We start from the raw sequence: 18,037 nt of genomic DNA on the forward strand, positions 1-18,037 counted from the left end.
GGCTCCACTTAGGTCAGCCCTGGTTCCTGTGGACTGCCTAAAAGGCACTGCTATAAAGAATTGCCTCAGCTGAATATGTCCTTCCTTTCTCCCCACAGACATAACCAGTGCGGTGCAATCCAAGCGAAGAAAATCCAAGTAAACAAGCTGGATGACGACTTGATATTTGTAAATGTGTGTGAATTTTACAAAAAGCGATTTTGAGCTGTGACTTTTTAAAATCCATTTCTGTACAGTTAGTTATTTTAATAATGTGGTCCTTTTCCTGGTCCCTGCAACCTGTTTCATAAAGTGCAATGGGGAAAGCAGAGTTGTTGAACCCTTTTGGTGTTGCAAGATGAAGTTCAAGGTTTCTAAAATGTTGCCATGTATTGAGAGGAGCTAATGTGATTATGTTAATAGTCTTCACATTTCCTAAGCAGCCTAGAGTACAGGGTGAGCATTTTTAGATCTTCTAATGATGTATTGTGCTGTGGAAGTACTGTGTGTGAATAGCAGTAGTGGGGCAAAAGGAATCTTCTCATTTGGAAATGTTGTAAATAATTTTATTATATAGTGTTTTGGATGTATTTGTTGTAGAAATGGACCAGTGAATAAAGAGAATCTAAGGGTTTGTACAATGTGAAATACTGAATGTGTTAAATAAATGTCTTTGTCCTAGAACATAAATGTATGTTATTGGTAAGGGATTATTGGGTAAGCAAGCTCTTTCTTTGGACCATAAATGAATAGGAACAGCCTTCTTTGTGAATTAGAATTCCATCATGTCCTCATTACACTTGAGATGCCCACCTGGCAAGTTGTGGAAAATATACATACTTATTCACTCAACTCATTCTTGGCTTTGAAGAAACTAGCTCTTTTCAGCACTGTACCAGGCACTTTGATATTGATCATACTTCTTTTGGTTGCAAAATGACAGAATCAACTTAGAGAGGATCAAAGGTCACCCAAGATTTTCTGGAGACAGGAAGCCATCAGCAAACCAGATGGCACTCTTCTCTACCTCATTCATCTGCTTCTCCATGCACATGATGGACTGTTCCAAAACAACTGTGTTTACACCTCCTCCATTCAAGAGATAAGCCCAGACTGACCAGCAAGATTTTTTGTAACAGCATCAAGAATCTAGCCCAGTTTAGGTCAGGTTTCTAACTTCAGTCCATGTCCGTGGTTAAATGGAGCAGCTCCCAAATAAAAGTTGTCATTTTGCATTATGTACTTCAGAGATATCCACTATGTTCCACCCTTTGGCTGCCCTGTTTCTTATCTGCATCAGGCCTGAGGTGACTTATCAATGTGCCTAGGTTTTTCCCTTTCCTGGCTCTGTTCTTACCTTAAAAATTGTGGTCTCCAAACCAGCTGCTTCTGCCCCTACCCTACCCCCAACATTCAGGGGACTTCAGTGCTTGGGGTCCTGTCTTTATCTTGGTCTGGGCCCCAGCCTTCTGCTGTGTCTCCTACAGCTAGTCATATACTCCGTCCCTTCCCCTTCAGGGGCTCCATAACCCAGTGCCTGAGACCAAAAGGATGAATTGGTGATTCTCATGCTCTTATTTTCCTTTTTTTAAATGTGTCTTGCATTATAAGGATTCTCTAAAAGTAGTTATTTCTGAGTCACCCCACATTGTCTGGCTTTGTTACCAGCACGCTTATCTACCCTCTTCCTTCCCTGCATGACACACACACAACCAGAACCAAAGCCAGCCTAACAGTAACACCCTAAGCCAATACTGTGTTTAAAATTGCAAAGTGCTTCTCCTACTTTAGCTATACTCAGGAAGAAAGCATAATGTGCTTTAAATAGATTTTTATTTGTTTTTCTTTATATTAACTTTTTCTCCCATAGAGGAATAACATTACAATCTAACAATCAGAATCCTGTTACACACATACACAGGCATGCCACATGACCAGGCTGAGGCGGTTGTGTCCTTGAGTCTGTCAACATGTCATAACATGGTCAACCAGAGTCTCCTCTTTTCAGCCAGTCTCAACACAAAACACCCAAGAGGGACGCACTCATCTTATTGGTTCCATTTGGAACTAGGCAGCAGGGCAAGAGGGAAGATATAAGGGGCCATGTTATGTCTGCCTACAGTCCCCTCACATAAAGCCACATGGATCTGAGGAGTCATCCAAGAGCTCTGGTGGGGTCTTCAACGCACCTAACATTATGAGTCAGAGCAAACTCAAGGTTCCAGGTGGGGGCCAGGGAGCAAGCATACTCCAAAACAGCAGCAAGCTGCATTCATACACAGATGGTACCCTGATGAGGCCAGACTGGCAAAGGCTGGAAATGACACCCAGTTTGAAGAGAGATGTATTAGAGAATTACTGGAAGTTGTCCTTTGATATAATTGGGACTCACTCTAGAAACAGGGGTCCCTCTCACCTACTCAGTTTTGGCAAAGTGCTGGTAGTCTTGACATTAAGTAATGCAGTCTGGAACAAACTTCTACAGGGTCTCTGAAACATCAGTAAAGACAGACAGACTAACCTCCTCCTGTCTAAGGTTGCATAGGACTTTGTGAATTCCGGTTCCCTCATGTATTCAAGTTCTGTGGTTTAAAAAAAAATCCTGAAGCATGCTCAAGGTGAAAGGCACATACACAGTCAATACAGTATGACGAGGTCTGATGCTTCAGGAGTCAGACTAGCAGGAGACCAAACTAGTATTGGCTCTTAGAAATCTATACACAATTAAAATATTGCCACACTCAAATGCTACAGAATCTATAGGAAAGTACAAAAACATGAACCTTGCAACCAGCCAGGTGATGATGTTGGAGGGTTCTAGAACTACAGGAGCCTCCAGAAATATGGGTAAGGTAGGGGCCTTTTGAAATTTGAGCCAAATGCCCTATAACTCACTTTTCCCCCACAGAAGGATGGTGAGCACTGCCCAGAACTGAGCCTAGGCTCCAGCTGGCAGCAAAGGAGTAGGCAAGAAGAGTTGGAGGGAGTTTCAGCTCTTGGAAGTGCTGAAGACCCTAAGCTGGCTGTGAAGTAACCAAGGAGTAGCTGGAAGAATAAAAGGGACTAGGTCCCTTTTATAACTGAAGGAGAACCTTGGAGAGAGGAGCAAGGTTGTCAGCTACTGGGGCCCTAGTGGACCAGCATGGGGACTTTGATCTGCTCTTACTGTAAATTTGGCTTATTCCCTTGGATAGGAGACCCCAACAGGGCTTTCTCTGTCCCTATCCCAGCACCCATGGGGCTACCCCCTCCCTTATCCATACACCCCACTGGAGGCCTAGGGTTATAGGGTCAGGGAGGGCAGCTGCCTTTGCCCACATGGGGTTGCAGAGTTTTCTGTAAGCCTCAGCTTGGCTGTGAGGCCTAGAAACCTAGAATTGAAGGGAAAGACCTGTGTTAGTATGTAATAGGAAATCTTAAAGGTTTCAAGGAAGAAAGAGCACACACTAGAAAAGGACAGAAAGAGGAAAGGGGAAGCAACTCAGGGCATCCCAAGAGGCTGTTGCTGGTGTCTGAGCCCAAAAGTCAATCCCACCATGAGAAGGGGAAAGCTGGCTGCCCCTGTCCCCTTTGTCTCACCCAGATATTCAGATTCCCTCTTCCAGGTATTTACTGGAGGAGAAGGGATGGGGAACCATAGGGTACCCATTTCCCCCCAGCAGCCTAGAAAGGAAGAGAGCCCTAGGAAAGAAAATGAAGAGAGGCTCCCCTAAAGGCCCTGAACCTGGACAGGGACTATTTGGGGATTGTGGCAGTGGGGCTCCTGGCCTCCTACTCAGGAGTGTTTATTAACCATCCTGGCAGAGTGTGAAATACAAGGCCAGGGGCAAGATGAAGGCTGGCTGCAATTTCTGGGATGGTTTCACCCCACAGCTTGTCCTCCCCAGCATCATCATTCTGCATTCTTATTCTGGGGTGTGTCCTTCCCCTGCCTAGAATCCCCCTGGCCTGCATCTCTCCTAAGCTAGTTCTAGCACCTTGGGCATGTGAACAGATGTCTAGGATGGCAGGGCCTTGCCCAGCCTTTACTGCTGGGTTGATGTGGGTAGGGCAGCAAGGTACTAACTAAGCCTTTCAGATACAGGGACCTGCAGAGGGGTTGATTTCAGGAAGAGACTTGGGAGGTGGCATTGTAGAAAAGGGATGTGGGAGTAGACTCCAGGTTCCAGCTTGAGAGCAGGGCTTGGCCTCTCTGAGTAAGCACTGTGCCAGCCCCCATTGTGCCCTGCTCCCTACAGCATCTCAACCTGTCTGTCCTGTCTACATTTTCAATAGGTTTCCTCTTTTCCTCGATTCCCTCCACCTTCTCCCTCTAACTCACATCTCACAGTCCTTTCCCACATACCTTACCTTTCCATGCCTAAGCAACTCCAAGGAGCCCAGCCCCCAGAGGAGAGGGAAGGGGAAGACTAACGGCAGAACCCTTTAGTCTCAGTGGGAGAATTACTGGGAATGAGTAATAAGGGAGCAGAAGTGAATGCAGTGCCAAACATTAGATAGACTGAGGCTTGTAAAGTGGGAGCTGAAGGTAGGGAATGAGCCAGATGTAAAACTGGAAGAAGACACTCTCAGGAATAGGAGTGGGCCAGAAGTAGAGGACCGGAGGGCAGGGATGGAGAATGTCAGGGCAAAGATCAGGATGGGAACTGACGGAGTGTCCGCGGTGGGGGAGATAGAGGATTAGATGCCAGAAGGGGCCAGAAGGTGGGAGGGTGAAGGAAGGGGGGGGAGGTTCAGAGGCGGATTAGAGGATCAGAGATAGGGAAATAGAAGGAGTGGGAGAGAGAGAGGGAGAGAGAGGCTATCACCCCCACCTCACACACTTAAGAAGAAGGGAGGTTGTGGTGTCCAGCCCGAAGTGGGGGCTGCAGGCGCCCCTCGAGCAGCACACTGGCTGCGGCGGAGGGGCTGGTTAAGGGTCGGGAGTCAGCGAGGGGTTTCCGGCACGGCCGGCGGAAGCTCAGTAGTTGAACTGGCGCTGGCACGGCTGGTAGACAAAGCTGCCCTGGTGCTTGGGCCGGCGCGGACGGCTCTCGCGGGCGCGGTTCTGCCGTTGCACCACCTTGGCGCTCAGAGCGTGGCGCTCGGCCCGCTGCCGGGCCCGCTGCAGTCGCCGCGCCTGGCCCGCCTTCTCCAGCAGTGCGGCCCGCGCCGGCAGAGGGGCAGCGTGGTGCAGGGCCCGGGGTTCACGGCGAGCAGGCGCCAACTCCCTGAGGGGACAGAGCGAGGCAGTCAGGGCTAGACATGTCGTGGGGGACGCAGGAGAGCGCTGGCACGTCCCACCCTGTCCCCACACCCTCGCACGATTTGGTCTCTGCTCCTAGGGGGGCACACAATGCCCTTTTGTGGTTACCAGCCCTTCCTCCAAGCCAACCTGGAGATGCCTACCGCCTCAGCGATCCCAAGCCTCGAAGTTCTGTCTCTCTCAAGCCCCGCCCTAGCCACGAAGCCACGCCTCTACCTACCTCAAAGCCCCGCCCCTTTACCTTCAGGCCTAGCTTCATTCCGGCCCATGGGCCCCGCCCTTTGCCTCGAAGACCCGCCTCTAAAGGTCCCGCCCCGGCACTGCCAGGGGGTCTCCTGGGCTCGCTCCTGCAGCGGGGACCCTAGCCTCTAAGACAAGCTTCTCTAGGCCTCCAGGCTCCGCCCCCGGCCGCCTCACCCGTCGCTAAGGTCTCCGTCTGGCAGGGCGGTGTCGGGGTGCGGGGAAGGAGGTCCAGGCTCCAGCACTATGGTGCTGCCGGTCACGTAAACGGACATGCTGGGGTGCTCGATGAGGAGGTCCTCCAGGGGGCTGCTCTGGAGGCGGGCAGGCCCGAGGCCAGGCCCTTCTGCAGTAAAACAGGCCGGAGGGGTAACAAACCAGCTCTCATCCATCAAGGAGGGTGCGGGCGGAGGGCGGCCCGCAGGGGCCGGGGCGGTCCCGGGGCTGGGTGGAGCTGTGAAGCTGTCTACGCGGCGCGGGAGGGGGAGCCATGCGGAGGAGGGGGCGCAGCAGGGAGGGACACACACACACACACACACACACACACACACCGGACACAATGGGGCAGGGAGAGAAAGGGCATCGTTAGTGCGACACGCAGCCCGGCCCACCATACCCAATGGGCATCCACAGTCTCGACCTGCTGCCCTAGGGCTTGTGAGGTGTGGACTCCAACACTGCACCGCCAGGAGATGGCCCCAGCTTGCCTGGGATGGGACCCTGTTACCCTCCACCTCCAATATTACTGCCTCAGCCCCAATTTGCCCAGTAGGCCCGGGGGAACTCCCCAACCCCTTAGCAGCTCCCTGCTCAACTGCTCGGCCACTTGCCCTAATGACGACTTCACAGGCCCAGGAGTCAGTCCTGGCCCCAGACTCGGGCCTCACCCGGCAGGTCAATAATGAGCCAGCCATCCACTTCATCCTCCTCGGAGACGAAGGCTCGAGGGCAGTCGTCGGGATCCTCGGGGGGCGCCGGGGAGCTGAAGAAGAGGCTGGTGAGGCGCTGGAGCATGGTGGGGGAGTGAAGAGGCCTCAGGGGGGTGCCCTATGGCAGTGCAGAAACCTGGGAGGTAGAGAGGAGTCAGAGGCACCACAGACTGGTCTCCCCATTGTGACTGGGGATACCTCCCCCAGCCCAGAACAGTGATAAAGGTACAACAGGGATGCGTGGGAAAGCTTTGTCGTGTGTGTGTGTGTGTGTGTGTGTGTGTGTGTGTGTGTGTGTGTGTGTGTGTGTGTGTGTTCCCTTTCTGGTAAGTCAGCCTGCCTTCAAGCTTTTGTTTTCTGTATGACCTTAGAAGTTATTTAACTTACCTGTGCTTAGTTTTCTCATCTGTCAAATGGCAAGGATAATAGTATCCTCCTCTCAGCCCTTATAGGAATTAAATGAGCTAATAATAGTATCCTCTCTGGGCTTTCATAAGAATTAAATGAGCTAAACACAAAGTGCTCAGAACAGCACCTGGGCACAGAGTAAGCATTCAATAAACTAATCAACTAGTTTATTATTAATAATTATTAATATTGTTGCATGCTCTAGGAGTGATATATATGACCAGACTCTGTCAGGGAAGGTTCCCCAGAGGATTGGACATCCAACCTGGACCTTGAAGGGTAAAAGTAGTTCTCCAAGCAAGGAAGAAATCACCCAATATTGTGATTATTTATCATCACCATCATCATCATCACATAACTAACATTCATGTGCCAAGTACTATACTAAACACTTTACCTATATTACCTCATGTAATCCCCCATGATTACTCTAGAAAGTGGGTATAATTATTATCCCTTTTTTATAGGTGAAGAAACTCAGGCTCAGAGATGTAAGATAATTGGCCCAAAATCTCAAAGCTAGTAAGACACAGAGGATTTTACCCCATGCAGATTCCAGATCACTATACTCCATTGCCTTTGCTGGGTATCTGTCTGGAATAGGCATTTTTAACTTAGTGGCCTGGGGCCATGGTCCACGTGTATTTTTCTGAAAAGAAGGACCCTGGTTTTCATCATGATTTCCTAAACAGCGGTCCTTGACCCCAGAGATTAAGAACCACTGCTTGAGCCTGTGTGGCTTGAAAAGTGCTAGCTAGCAGAAATCCCACAGAACAGCTACCATCCTCACCCTGTGATCGCATAGGCCTCAACTGTGTCTGTCAGATGAAGATCCTATTCCCACAGGCCCTCCCCCCTCTTACTCCCTATTCCCAAGCTCCTGCTCAAGGGCAGCATCCCTGGCTAGGAGGAAGAAGATCATGTTGCCTGGCCCCAGGGAGACATCGGGTCAGTGGGAGGTGATGATGGAGGGAGGGAGCTATCAGACCCCAGGAGCCCTTAACTATGAGGACTGAGGGTTTGACCAGGACTCAAGCCCTCAATCAGCCCTTCCCTCAGTGAAGATGAGGAAGGAGACCCCCCTGCTCCAGGAATGTAAACACCAAGCCTACCTCAGGACTAGACCTGGGCCAGGGGCTGCTGGTCAGGCCCCCTGGATGTCCCTGGAGCTTGACTCTCCACATGCCCCCGAAGATAGCCTACAGTTTTGCTACTCAGCCACTTGTCACCTTCCTCTAAGGATGTTTCCACACTTTCTATAAAACTTCCTGGGGGCATGTCCACACTTCCATTCCCTGGAGGCATTCTACTCTTATTGCTAACCCACCTGGGTTATTTCTTATGGTTGTTGCTACCTCTCCCAATCCCTGGGTATATTTTCACGCTTGCCACAGAATCACCTAAACTCTATGCCCTGAGAGTACTTATACATTTTGCAGTTCCACGGTGGGCTCCAGAAGGAAGTGCTGCCTGGATGTTGGCCTCCCTGGTGGTAGATCTTCAGGGATTATGAAAGATTGGGCCACTCTCAACTACTGCCTGCCCAGCACAAGCCACATATCCCAGCCCATCTGTAGCCGCAGGGAGTTAGTGACTCAGTTACCAAAAATCCAGAGAGTTTGGCCCCTCCTGAAGGAAGGGAAGATTGGGGCCTTGTTGAGGCACACCCTCTTTCCAAGGACCTACTGCTTCATTTGAGAAAATGAAAAGGAAGTTAATAGGTGTTTCAGGAGCCAAGATATTCACCCAGCCCATTCTGCAAGCTTAGGATCAGAGGACATAAGTCTACCCAAAGACACACAGCTAGATGGTGGCAGAGCAGGCCTAGCCCCAGGTCACTGAGCATTCAGTCCAGAGTGAACACAGTCAGGAAGCCCTCAGTAAACAACCCTCCAAAATATAATGATGCAGGGGACACAAGGAAGTCAGACAGGAGTCAGACTTTGATCAAGTCACTGCCTCTCTCAGCTATAAAAGGGTCTGAGGTTCCTGGCACCAAGATTCATCCTGCATTTTCCAGAGCACCCACTGTGTACCAGAGTCTACTCTGGGCCTCCTCAAATTACAAACAGATTGAGGTAAGGGAGGCTTAGGGTGGGGGAAGCTCCCTGCCTGAGGTCACACAGAAAGTCAGTGACAGAGCCAGAACTGACAACCTCACCAGCCAGCCAGTGCCTGCCTCCTCTCATGACCACTGAGGGAGGCTCCCAGGATTTTTCTTTCCCAGCCCTGCCAGTTCCTGGTTCTTACCTTCCCAGCTCTACTCCAGGGAGAACCGTTCCCTTTAATAACTACAGCAGCTGTGCCCAGAATAACACTTGAGCCTCAAGCCACCTCTACCCCATCCAGGCCATCCTTGAGCAAAGTCTAGGCTGGGATGGGACTTCTGGTCCAGCCCATAGGCCCATCTGTTTGGAAAGTCAGAGGCTCTCCTTCTCCGGCTCCTTCTCTGGTCCCTCTCTGTGAGCAGAGAGGGGCAGCACAAGCCTTGTAGTCCCTAGCACTAGGCCAGGTCAGTCCTCTCTAGCTGACAACTCTGGGGCTGGGAGGTGAAGAAGAGACAAGAGGGAACTCTCACCTCCCCTCCATCCCAACATTGGAGACACCCTGAGGCAGACATTGACTCACATTTCTGTGGTCAGAACAGCTAGGAGGCAGTGATTTTATTGGGCTTGGCAACTCCAAAGAACAGAGTGAGGGTCAGGGCCTCAAAAGGGGACCCAATCTCCAGAGACCTCCCGGAAAAAGATCCAGGAGTGAGGAAACCTAGGAGCTCTATCAAATTTTGATGGTACTTAGCCCAACGTAGAGTCTTCAGTGGAAGGAGGATGTGTAACTTGTTACTTGTAATGAGCTCCTACGAGCTATGTGCCCATGGCTAATGCATCTGCTACTCACTAGGTAGGCATGACTCTAACTGGCTGCATGACCTCGAGTAAGCCATTTCCCCTCTCAGGGCCTCAGTTTCCCTTCCATGAAATGGGGTCTAAGACGCCTCGTTTAGGGGCTGGGAACGACGTCAGCTAGGGCGCTTCACACATGTCAGGGATTCGGAGAAAGTTATGATGTTAGTCCCAGGGGTGCAAAACCTGGAGCCAGAGGGAGGGGGTTGTACCACCATCTGGCGCTGCCCCAATGACCTGGAGCCGAAGCTTCAGAGGCCCCTGAACTCCTGACAACCCCCTCCCCCCAACCTAGAGCCAGTAGCGCCTTCGGAACCTCTCTCAAGTCGCAAGAAGAAAGTAGGGGATGAGAGGCTTGACCCCAGCTCCTGGATTAGCCCAGGAAACTGGAGGACCCTCCGGTCCCGCTGCCTTTCAGCGTCACTCACCCACAGGCCCAGCCCCGACCCAGCGCCCAACGGGTCACCGGAGGACAAGCGACCTGAGCCGAGACGGGGTGGGGGGGGCGGTGCCGGCCTTGGTGACGTCTCAATGTCATATGCAAATCGGAAGACGTCATGGTCTACCGGGCTTGCGGCAGCCAATCCGGAGACGGGAATGTAGCCCCGGCGGCCGCCGGCGGAGACAGACAAAGACCCGGGAGCTGGGGGCGCGGGGCGTGTCCCCAGGCTCCGGGAGCCCCCTGGCCAAAGCCGGTCGGAACTCACCTGGGGACTGGGGCGGTGCGGCGGGCGGAGGTGGTGCTGAGGTAGTTGTGATGCGGGGCGTCCCGGGGTCGGCGGCTGATCACAGGCGCGGTCGCATCGCGGGGGCTGGGCGGGAAGGCGGCTGGGGTACGTGTCGGACGCTCAGGGCTGCTGCGCTCGCCCGCGGGGCTTTGAGTCTATGCAGCCGCCGCTGCTGTGCTCACGGCACAAATTGGAACGTTCAAACAGCTGATTGTGATGTCACAAAGGGGCCCGCCCGCCTCGCGTCACCGACCGGCGGAGCGGCGGCCAATCCCAGGTTGCGGATCCCCCCTCCCCGCCTCCTCCACGGTTCGCTGGCTAGTGGCTCCCTCCCCGGGATCCCGACTCCGATCCTAGGGGCGGCGGCCCGGAGAAGCGACTGCTGGAAGCTTGGACTCCCTACCCCTGGGCGACCCACGGACTTCTCAAAGAGGACGGTTCCCACTCCTTCCTACGAGATCCCCATCTTCCTGCACTCCCTTCGCATATCTCAGCGCCCTCACCTCTCGCACTGCCCCTCTTGTCCTTTCACCTGCATCCTACATACACGTCCCTCAATCTTTACCCTTTTCTCAACTCCACACCACGTTTGTTCACCTCCCTCCTCCTCACCACCCTTCTCCCTGCTCTCCCTTTTCTGTCTCACCTTCTCAGTGTACGCGTTCGCTGCTTTCCCACCCCATTTTTCCTCAGCTGGGCAGGCTTGAGAGGCGGGGGACATCCCTTTTCTCTGGTTCCAGGGGAGCACCGGCAGTACAGAAGAGTTGGTTAGGCTGACAGGAAATTTTGCGGAGTAGGACTTGGAGAGGAATTGCTCTGGGCTGAATAACCGTTGAGTGCTCGGCACTGGAACGTTTACACATCTTATTAACCCATTCTGCTGCAGGGGCTGGACAGAAAAGTGACAGGACAGGATTAGCCCGGATTTACACACACGGAAACAGACAAATCTCACTAACTGTTAGTATGTAGATTCATATTCAATAATACACTCAACAGAAACTATTGTTGCTGCCAGACCAGAAGTTGACATTTATTGAACATTTACTGAGTGCCAGGCATTGTGCTATATACTGCTTTATATGTGTTTTGATCGTCACAACAATCCCAAAAGGTGGGTGTTATCCTCCTTTTCCAGTTGAGGAAACGGCCTCAGAGAGCCTAAGTGACTTCCCAAGGTCACACAGCTATAGTAAATGGCAGAGCCAGGATTTGAACCCATAGTTCCTGGCTCCAACTCTCTCCACTCTACATGCACCAGATTATCAAAACCCCAGAGTGCTTCAGCCTCCCCCAGGAGACCTGGGCACAGCCCTGATTTCCCCCAAACTTGCTGTGTGACCCCAAGCAAGTCACGTTACCTCTCTGGGCCTCAATTTCCTTATCTGTCAAATCTAACATATCCAGTTAATTTTTTTTTTTTTTTGGCTGCTGCGCACGGGCTTTCTCTATTTGTGGCGAGCAAGGGCTACTCTTCGTTGCGGTGTGAGGGCTTCTCATTGCGGTGGTTTCTCTTGTTGCAGAGCACAGGCTCTAGGCGCATGGGCTTCAGTAGCTGTGGCACACGGGCTCAGTAGTTGTGGCGCACGGGCTTAGTTGGTCCGTGGCATGTGGGATCTTCCTGGACCAGGGATCAAACCCGTGTCCCCTGCATTGGCAGGCGGATTCTTAACCATTGAGCCACCAGGGAAGTCCCAAGTTTCCTTTTAGATATTCTTTCAAACTCTCCATCCTCAGGTTTCTTCCATTCCCATATTCTAGGCCCCCAGCATTCCCGGTGGCCTGGGAAATGCCTGAAAGACTACAAATACACATCCTCAGAGTCTCCAGAGGTTCTGGGTCCTTTCTTAGTAGAGCAGGACTGGTGGGGATGGGTCTGAGAGCTGTCCATCTGGCCCATCAGGAAGCAGGGGGTGAGCTAGGCCAGAACTTCTGCTCTGGTGATAAAATCCCAGCTTAATATCAAACCCTAGAAGGACTCCTCAGTCCTAGCAAATAGGAGAAGGATCCTGGAAATAATACCCAGAGGTTTGACTGGGGTGTAGGGGATGTAGAGCAGTGTTTGGGCCCTTGGAGGGGTGTCCCCAAAGCATCCTCATTCTTTGCAACCCTGAGTCTCTGCCCATCACATCTGCTTCCTGCTAACCTCATACCCTCTCTTGACCTCTCGCTGACTTAAACTAAATAATCCCTAACATGCCTCTCTTGTCACACCACTTGCCTGCTCTAAAACCTTCTGTGGCTCCCACAGTACCATGCTCCTTAATACAGCATTTGTGGCCTCCATGATCCAGCCCCAGTTCTTTCCAGCTTTATTCCCCTTCTTCACTTACACACACCTTGTTATAAGGTCAAACTCTTCAATGTCTCTTCAACTCTCTCCCACAACCACACTTTGGCTCAAGCTCTTTCCTAGAATGCCCTCTTCAGCCCTTTCTGAATTCAGAGCTTTCCTGTCTTCAAGATTCTACTCACCCCTTCTTCCTCTAGGTAACCTTTCCTGTCCTCACCCATGGTCCAGAGCTACCTTGATGGACAGTACAGTTATTTATTTGTTCAATAAGCAGTAAGTCATGGTGACTAATTGTGTGTGTGTGTTTTCCCAGGTAGATGGTGGGCATCTCAAAGGCAGGATCTCAGTCCATATACTCCCATCACTCAGCCTGTGCTGGGCCTGGCATAGAGTAGACTCTAATCAAAGGCCCAATGATTAAACGCTGGGGTCTTCCCTCGGTTAAGAATCTGCCTGCCAATGCAGGGGATATGGGTTCAAGCCCTGGTCCAGGAAGATCCTACATGTCGCGGAGTAACTAAGCCCATGCGCCACAACTACTAAGCCCATGTGCCACAACTACTGTGGCCTAGAACCCGTGCTCTGCAACAAGAGAAGCCACCGCAATGAGAAGCCCGTGCACCGCAGTGAACAGTAGTCCCTGCTCGCCGCAACTAGAGAAAAGCCCACATGCAGCAATGACGACACAACACAGCCAAAAAAAAGAAAAAAAAAGTTTGATAGATACTGCCAAATAGCCTCTAGGATGTACCAATTTATACTGCTTGTAGGTTCGTTTGTTTTTTTCTACATAAATATGTCATATGATAGGACTTCCCTGGTAGTGCAGTGGTTGAGAGCCGGCCTGCTAATGCAGGGGACATGGGTTCAAGCCCTGGTCCGGGAGGATCCCACGTGCCGCAGAGCAACTAAGCCCATGCGCCACAACTACTGAGCCTGAACTCTGGAACCTGCAGCCACAACTGTTGAGTCCATGTGCCACAACTACTGAAACCTGTGCACCTAGGGCCCGTGCTCTGCAACAAGAGAAACCACAGCAATGAGAAGCCTGCACACCACAACAAGGAGCAGCCCCCACTTGCCACAACTAGAGAAAGCCTGTGCGCAGCAACAAAGACCCAACGCAGCCAAAAATAAATTAATTAATTTTAAAAAAATGTCGTATGATATACTCTGTACTGCAGACTCACATATTTCACTCAGTAATATGACACAGGAGTTCTACTTATGTCAATATACACAGATCTTCCTCATTACAAACAAAACCAAAAACCATCTTACAGTTTCCCATTGTATGGCAGAAGAAAGCTTATTTAGTTTATCACATATTGATGGACATTTGGGTGGCTTTCAATTTTTTGCTGCCACAAACAATGTAACAGTGACTCCTCTTCTATGAATAGAATAGAATCAGAGAAGTGAATTGCAAGATTGATAGGTATACATACTTAACATTTCAATAGATGCCATCAAATTGCTCTCCCACAATGTTGTACCAATTTAACTTCCACTAATGGTGCATGAGAACCTTAGGTTTTTATCTTGAACTGGCCCCTGTGCTTTCTCCTGGATCAAAGCTCAAAGTCCCAGTTATCACTGGGATCATCCAGACCCTGAGCCCTACTCTGCAGAATCCTGAGTGGATAAGCCAAGTGTTGGGAGGAATGAACACAGAAAAAGGGCAGTCTGTCCCCCACTTGCCAGATGGTCACCCAGGTGACATGACTCTCTCCAAAGGAAAGGCTACTTTGGGAGTGGGAGAAATTGAGCTCCCCTTCAATATGAGTGTCTGAGCAGAGGTTTGGTATCAACAAATGCACTGAACTTCTACTCTGGGTGGGGAGGGTCTTAAGCTGGGCGTCTTGACTCAGATATGAGTCAGACCCTGTCTCTGCCTTCTCAGAGCTTGATGCTCATGGAGAAAATAGACAAGTAAACAGACAGTGACAGTTCTGTCTACTAAGTATTGAGCTGGACTTCCTTTTCTGACAATATCTGGAACTTCCTGCTATATAACACATGGAAATGCTGGAAATAAAAACAATGAACATCCTTTTATTTTTTATAAATTTATTTATTTTGGGGGTCTTTGTTGCTCCGTGTGGGCTTTCTCTAGTTGTGGCGAGTGGGAGCTACTCTTTGTTGTGGTGCGTGGGTTTCTCATTGTGGTGGCTTCTCTTGTTGCGGAGCATGGGCTTCAGTAGTTGCAGCATGCAGTCTCAATAGTTGTGGCTCGCGGGCTCAGTAGTTGTGGCGCATGGGCTTAGTTGCTCTGCGGCATGTGGGATCTTCCTGGACCAGGGTTCGAACCCATGTCCCCTGCGTTGGCAGGCGGATTCTTAACCACTGTGCCAGCAGGGAAGTCCCAAACATCCTTTTAAATACAATCATTTAACATTTAATGGACCTGCAACCATTTGGGTTTGTTTTTATTTTTTCTGGTACAAGGGCCTCTCACTGTTGTGGCCTCTCCCACTGCGGAGCACAGGCTCCGGATGCACAGGCTCAGTGTCCATGGCTCACGGGCCCAGCCGCTCGGCGGCATGTGGGATCTTCTCGGACCAGGGCACGAACCCATGTCCCCTGTATCAGCAGGCAGACTCGCAACCACTGCGCCACCAGGGAAGCCCCAACCATTTGGGTTTTAACCGACGTTTGGGGAGATGAAGGCTTGGGCTTACATGAAGTTAGGGATTGGAACTGAGACCCTTGATAAATCTAGGACACTTGAAGGTCTATACCCACAGTGATAGTGCAGACTAGGGGAAAACAAACAAACAAACATCTGAGTACTAGCAAAGAAGACAAAAAGGATATATGTCCATCCTGACCTGGTCTTAGGGTGGGGGAAAGAAGCTATCTTCTGAGAATTTGAAACTGCATGCCTGCCCTTGATGAGTATGGGGTGATGAGTGTGGGGTTCATATTTACATCACCTGCATGTCTAGGAATCTCCAAGGCTGATAAATTAACATCAAAGGAGACCTACTCCAAAAGTATCTCTCAGATGCCTAGCAGAAACTAATGCAAATCCTCTTTGGATCTCCTCTGTGGACCCCCCGTCTTCCCCCAGCCATTACAGGTTACACAGAATTCCTGTATATAAAGCCCTTCTAAACAGCTGATAATCCACAAGGAAAAAACTGGTGAAATACATGAGGAAATAATCCACCATGAATAAGATTCAGTAGACACAATGAAGAGAAGAATCAGACTCCCAAGAACTTCAGGTAACAGAATTATCAGATAGTGATCATTAGAGTGCAGGTTAGAGGCAGCTGCTAAGTGTTTTGGAAGCATATAGAAAGAACTGACTCCTTGATGAAATCAAAGTCTTCCTAAGAATGAGCCTTGAAGGATAAGTGGGACTTTGCTAAATGAGGACAGATGCTGTTGGGTAGCTGGTAGGGTGTACAAAGCATAATGTACCAAGGCAATGACCACTGATAGTTTATTTTTTCAGATGCAAATAGGGCAGAAAAGTAGGGGATGAGGCAAGAGAGGTAGGTAAGGGGATAGATGAACTGTCTCAAGAACTTTCATTCTTCAACTAAGTGTAAAAGGAAGCCAGTGAAGGGTTTTAAGTGAGAGGTTAGTGATATTCATTCATTCATTTGTTCATTCATTCAACAATAAATGTCAGACATGGAGAATGGTTGGAGAATGGAGGGTGGCATCAGGAGACCAGTCAGGAGAGAATAGCAGACATGTAGGTGAGAAATGCTGGTGGCTTAGACCAGGGTGGTGGCAGTGAAGATGGAGAGGAGTAGGTGGATTTGACTGATATTTAGGTCAAAACTTGAAGGTATATAAGGGATGGGAAAGTGGGAGCTATCAGGGCTGATTCCTAGGTTTTTGGCTGAGCAACTGAAAGATTAGTGCTGCCATTCACAGAGATAAGGAATTAAGGAGGAAGAGTGAGTTGTTGGGAAGAAGACACTGAGCTCAGTTTTAGATAATTGGAGTTTAAAGTGACTTTGTGATAACCAGGTGGCAATGTCTAGGAGGTAGTTTGATGCATAATGTCTGAATCTCAACAAGAGAAATCTGGAAATTTCTGAGCTGGAAATAAAGATCTGAGAGTCATCAACATACAAATGGTAATTGAAGTCAGGGAAGTATACGAGTCGAGAGTCCTTTGGGAGGCTGAGTTCCATCTTCTGTTGTATTGGTTAAGAGATTTTGGTTGCAAGTAACTAATGATCCAACTCAAACTGGATTAAATTAGAAAAGGAATTTGGTCGAAATGTACATCAACAATTGCTGCAGGCAAGGCTTGATCCAGTGGCCCCAATGATGGAACTAAGATCTAGTCTTTTCTAATTTCTCCAAAACACTTCCTAGGAGTTGGCTTCATTTTTGACAGGCCCTCTCTTTGCGAACACAGTGATACTGTAAGGGAATGCCTCTGCCATGGCACGGCGATGACCTTGCACGTATTCATGCATATAGGCCATGCTGGCAAAGGTATGAAAAGCTTATTTAAGTCTTGGCAGAATGCCTTGTGATCCTCCCAGAACATGAGAGAATGGAAGGCTTGTAAGGCAGTAAGGCCACCTTCTACTTGCCTCCCTATCTCCCCTGGGAGGCTGCCCTGAGACTGTTTTCTTATTGCTTCCCAGGTTCTGATGAGCTATGGGGCTTTCTGCCCTCCCTACTCAGAACGGAGCTGCAGAATATAAAACCTGTTAACTGCACTCTAGGATTGGCTCCTCAGCAATAGGGTATCCTACAACCCATGTTACAATTGTTCAGCCCCTTTTGTTTCAGTGTCATCCTTTTTGGTGTGTGGAACAAGGATCACAGGAAGCTGGCTTGTTCTTCTTGCTGTCTATGTAAATAATAAACCATTTAAATAAAAAACTGGCTCGTTGTAGCCTTATTGGTAGAATCAGTCAGGCCTTAGCCTTGGCCTTGCCTTACTTTGTCTTATATGTATAAGTTACCAGCTGCTCCTGGGTCTGGGTGCTTCCAAGCTCAAACCCGAGGAAAAGAAAAGGCCTATTGCCCAAATGGCTCAGTCCAAAATTCCAGAACTGAGTCTTGTTGGCTCTGATTGACCTGATTTGGGTCATATGCTCATGCCTGGACCAATCACTGTGGCTAGGGATTTGGAACGTATTGGTCAATTTAAGCCATTTAGGGCTCATTCCTGGAAATGAGTGGGAGTGAGGTCAATCTCACTCAAATCACCTGGCTGAGAATTCAGGGTCCTGTTAGGAAAAGGGAAAGAGGGAATGGATACCAGAAAGCAGTAAGCAAGGCCCACTCTACCTGTCTTCTTTCCCAGAGCAGTGTGTATTTGGGGGGAG

General features: G+C 49.9%; 2 protein-coding genes across 22 annotated transcripts in view; one reads left to right on the forward strand and one right to left on the reverse strand.

Moving 5' to 3' along the window:
* The window catches only part of NCOA6 (nuclear receptor coactivator 6), an 89,536-nt gene extending 88,317 nt beyond the window's left edge, over nucleotides 1–1,219 (forward strand). For 16 of the 19 annotated variants that reach the window (XM_067012173.1, XM_067012176.1, XM_067012172.1 and 13 more), the window contains one exon: nucleotides 99–1,219. In XM_067012173.1, the coding sequence (XP_066868274.1) occupies nucleotides 99–142 (44 nt within the window). In that variant the 3' untranslated portion in view covers nucleotides 143–1,219. The remainder of the gene's footprint in view (nucleotides 1–98) is intronic. The other 3 variants (XM_059039009.2, XM_067012180.1, XM_067012183.1) reach the window with 1 other exon arrangement.
* A 576-nt stretch (nucleotides 1,220–1,795) lies between these two features.
* TP53INP2 (tumor protein p53 inducible nuclear protein 2) lies at nucleotides 1,796–10,655 on the reverse strand. 3 transcript variants are annotated; one of them, XM_059039106.2, is made up of 4 exons: nucleotides 10,412–10,655; nucleotides 6,352–6,529; nucleotides 5,642–5,930; nucleotides 1,796–5,189 (listed from the first exon to the last, which is right to left on the reverse strand). In XM_059039106.2, the coding sequence occupies exons 2-4, from the start codon at nucleotides 6,476–6,478 to the stop codon at nucleotides 4,940–4,942; spliced, it is 666 nt and encodes a 221-aa protein (XP_058895089.1). In that variant the 5' UTR covers nucleotides 6,479–6,529; nucleotides 10,412–10,655; the 3' UTR covers nucleotides 1,796–4,939. The 3 variants fall into 3 exon arrangements, with proteins under 3 accessions (XP_058895089.1, XP_058895090.1, XP_058895086.1); XM_059039107.2 differs by having other exon boundaries at nucleotides 5,642–5,810; nucleotides 10,412–10,647; XM_059039103.2 differs by lacking the exons at nucleotides 6,352–6,529; nucleotides 10,412–10,655 and having other exon boundaries at nucleotides 5,642–6,157.
* Nucleotides 10,656–18,037: the final 7,382 nt, after the last annotated feature.

Source organism: Kogia breviceps, chromosome 14, assembly GCF_026419965.1.
Source record: "Kogia breviceps isolate mKogBre1 chromosome 14, mKogBre1 haplotype 1, whole genome shotgun sequence".
Classification (NCBI taxonomy): domain Eukaryota; kingdom Metazoa; phylum Chordata; class Mammalia; order Artiodactyla; family Physeteridae; genus Kogia; species Kogia breviceps.

Excerpts from the sequence above, each read along its gene's own strand:
- TP53INP2 (XM_059039103.2), bottom strand. The coding sequence starts at position 6,078 with ATGGTGGGCCGGGCTGCGTGTCGCACTAACGATGCCCTTTCTCTCCCT. Across the intron at positions 5,190-5,641 it reads GACGGAGACCTTAGCGACGG|GGAGTTGGCGCCTGCTCGCC; the intron begins GTGAGGCGGCCG and ends CTGTCCCCTCAG.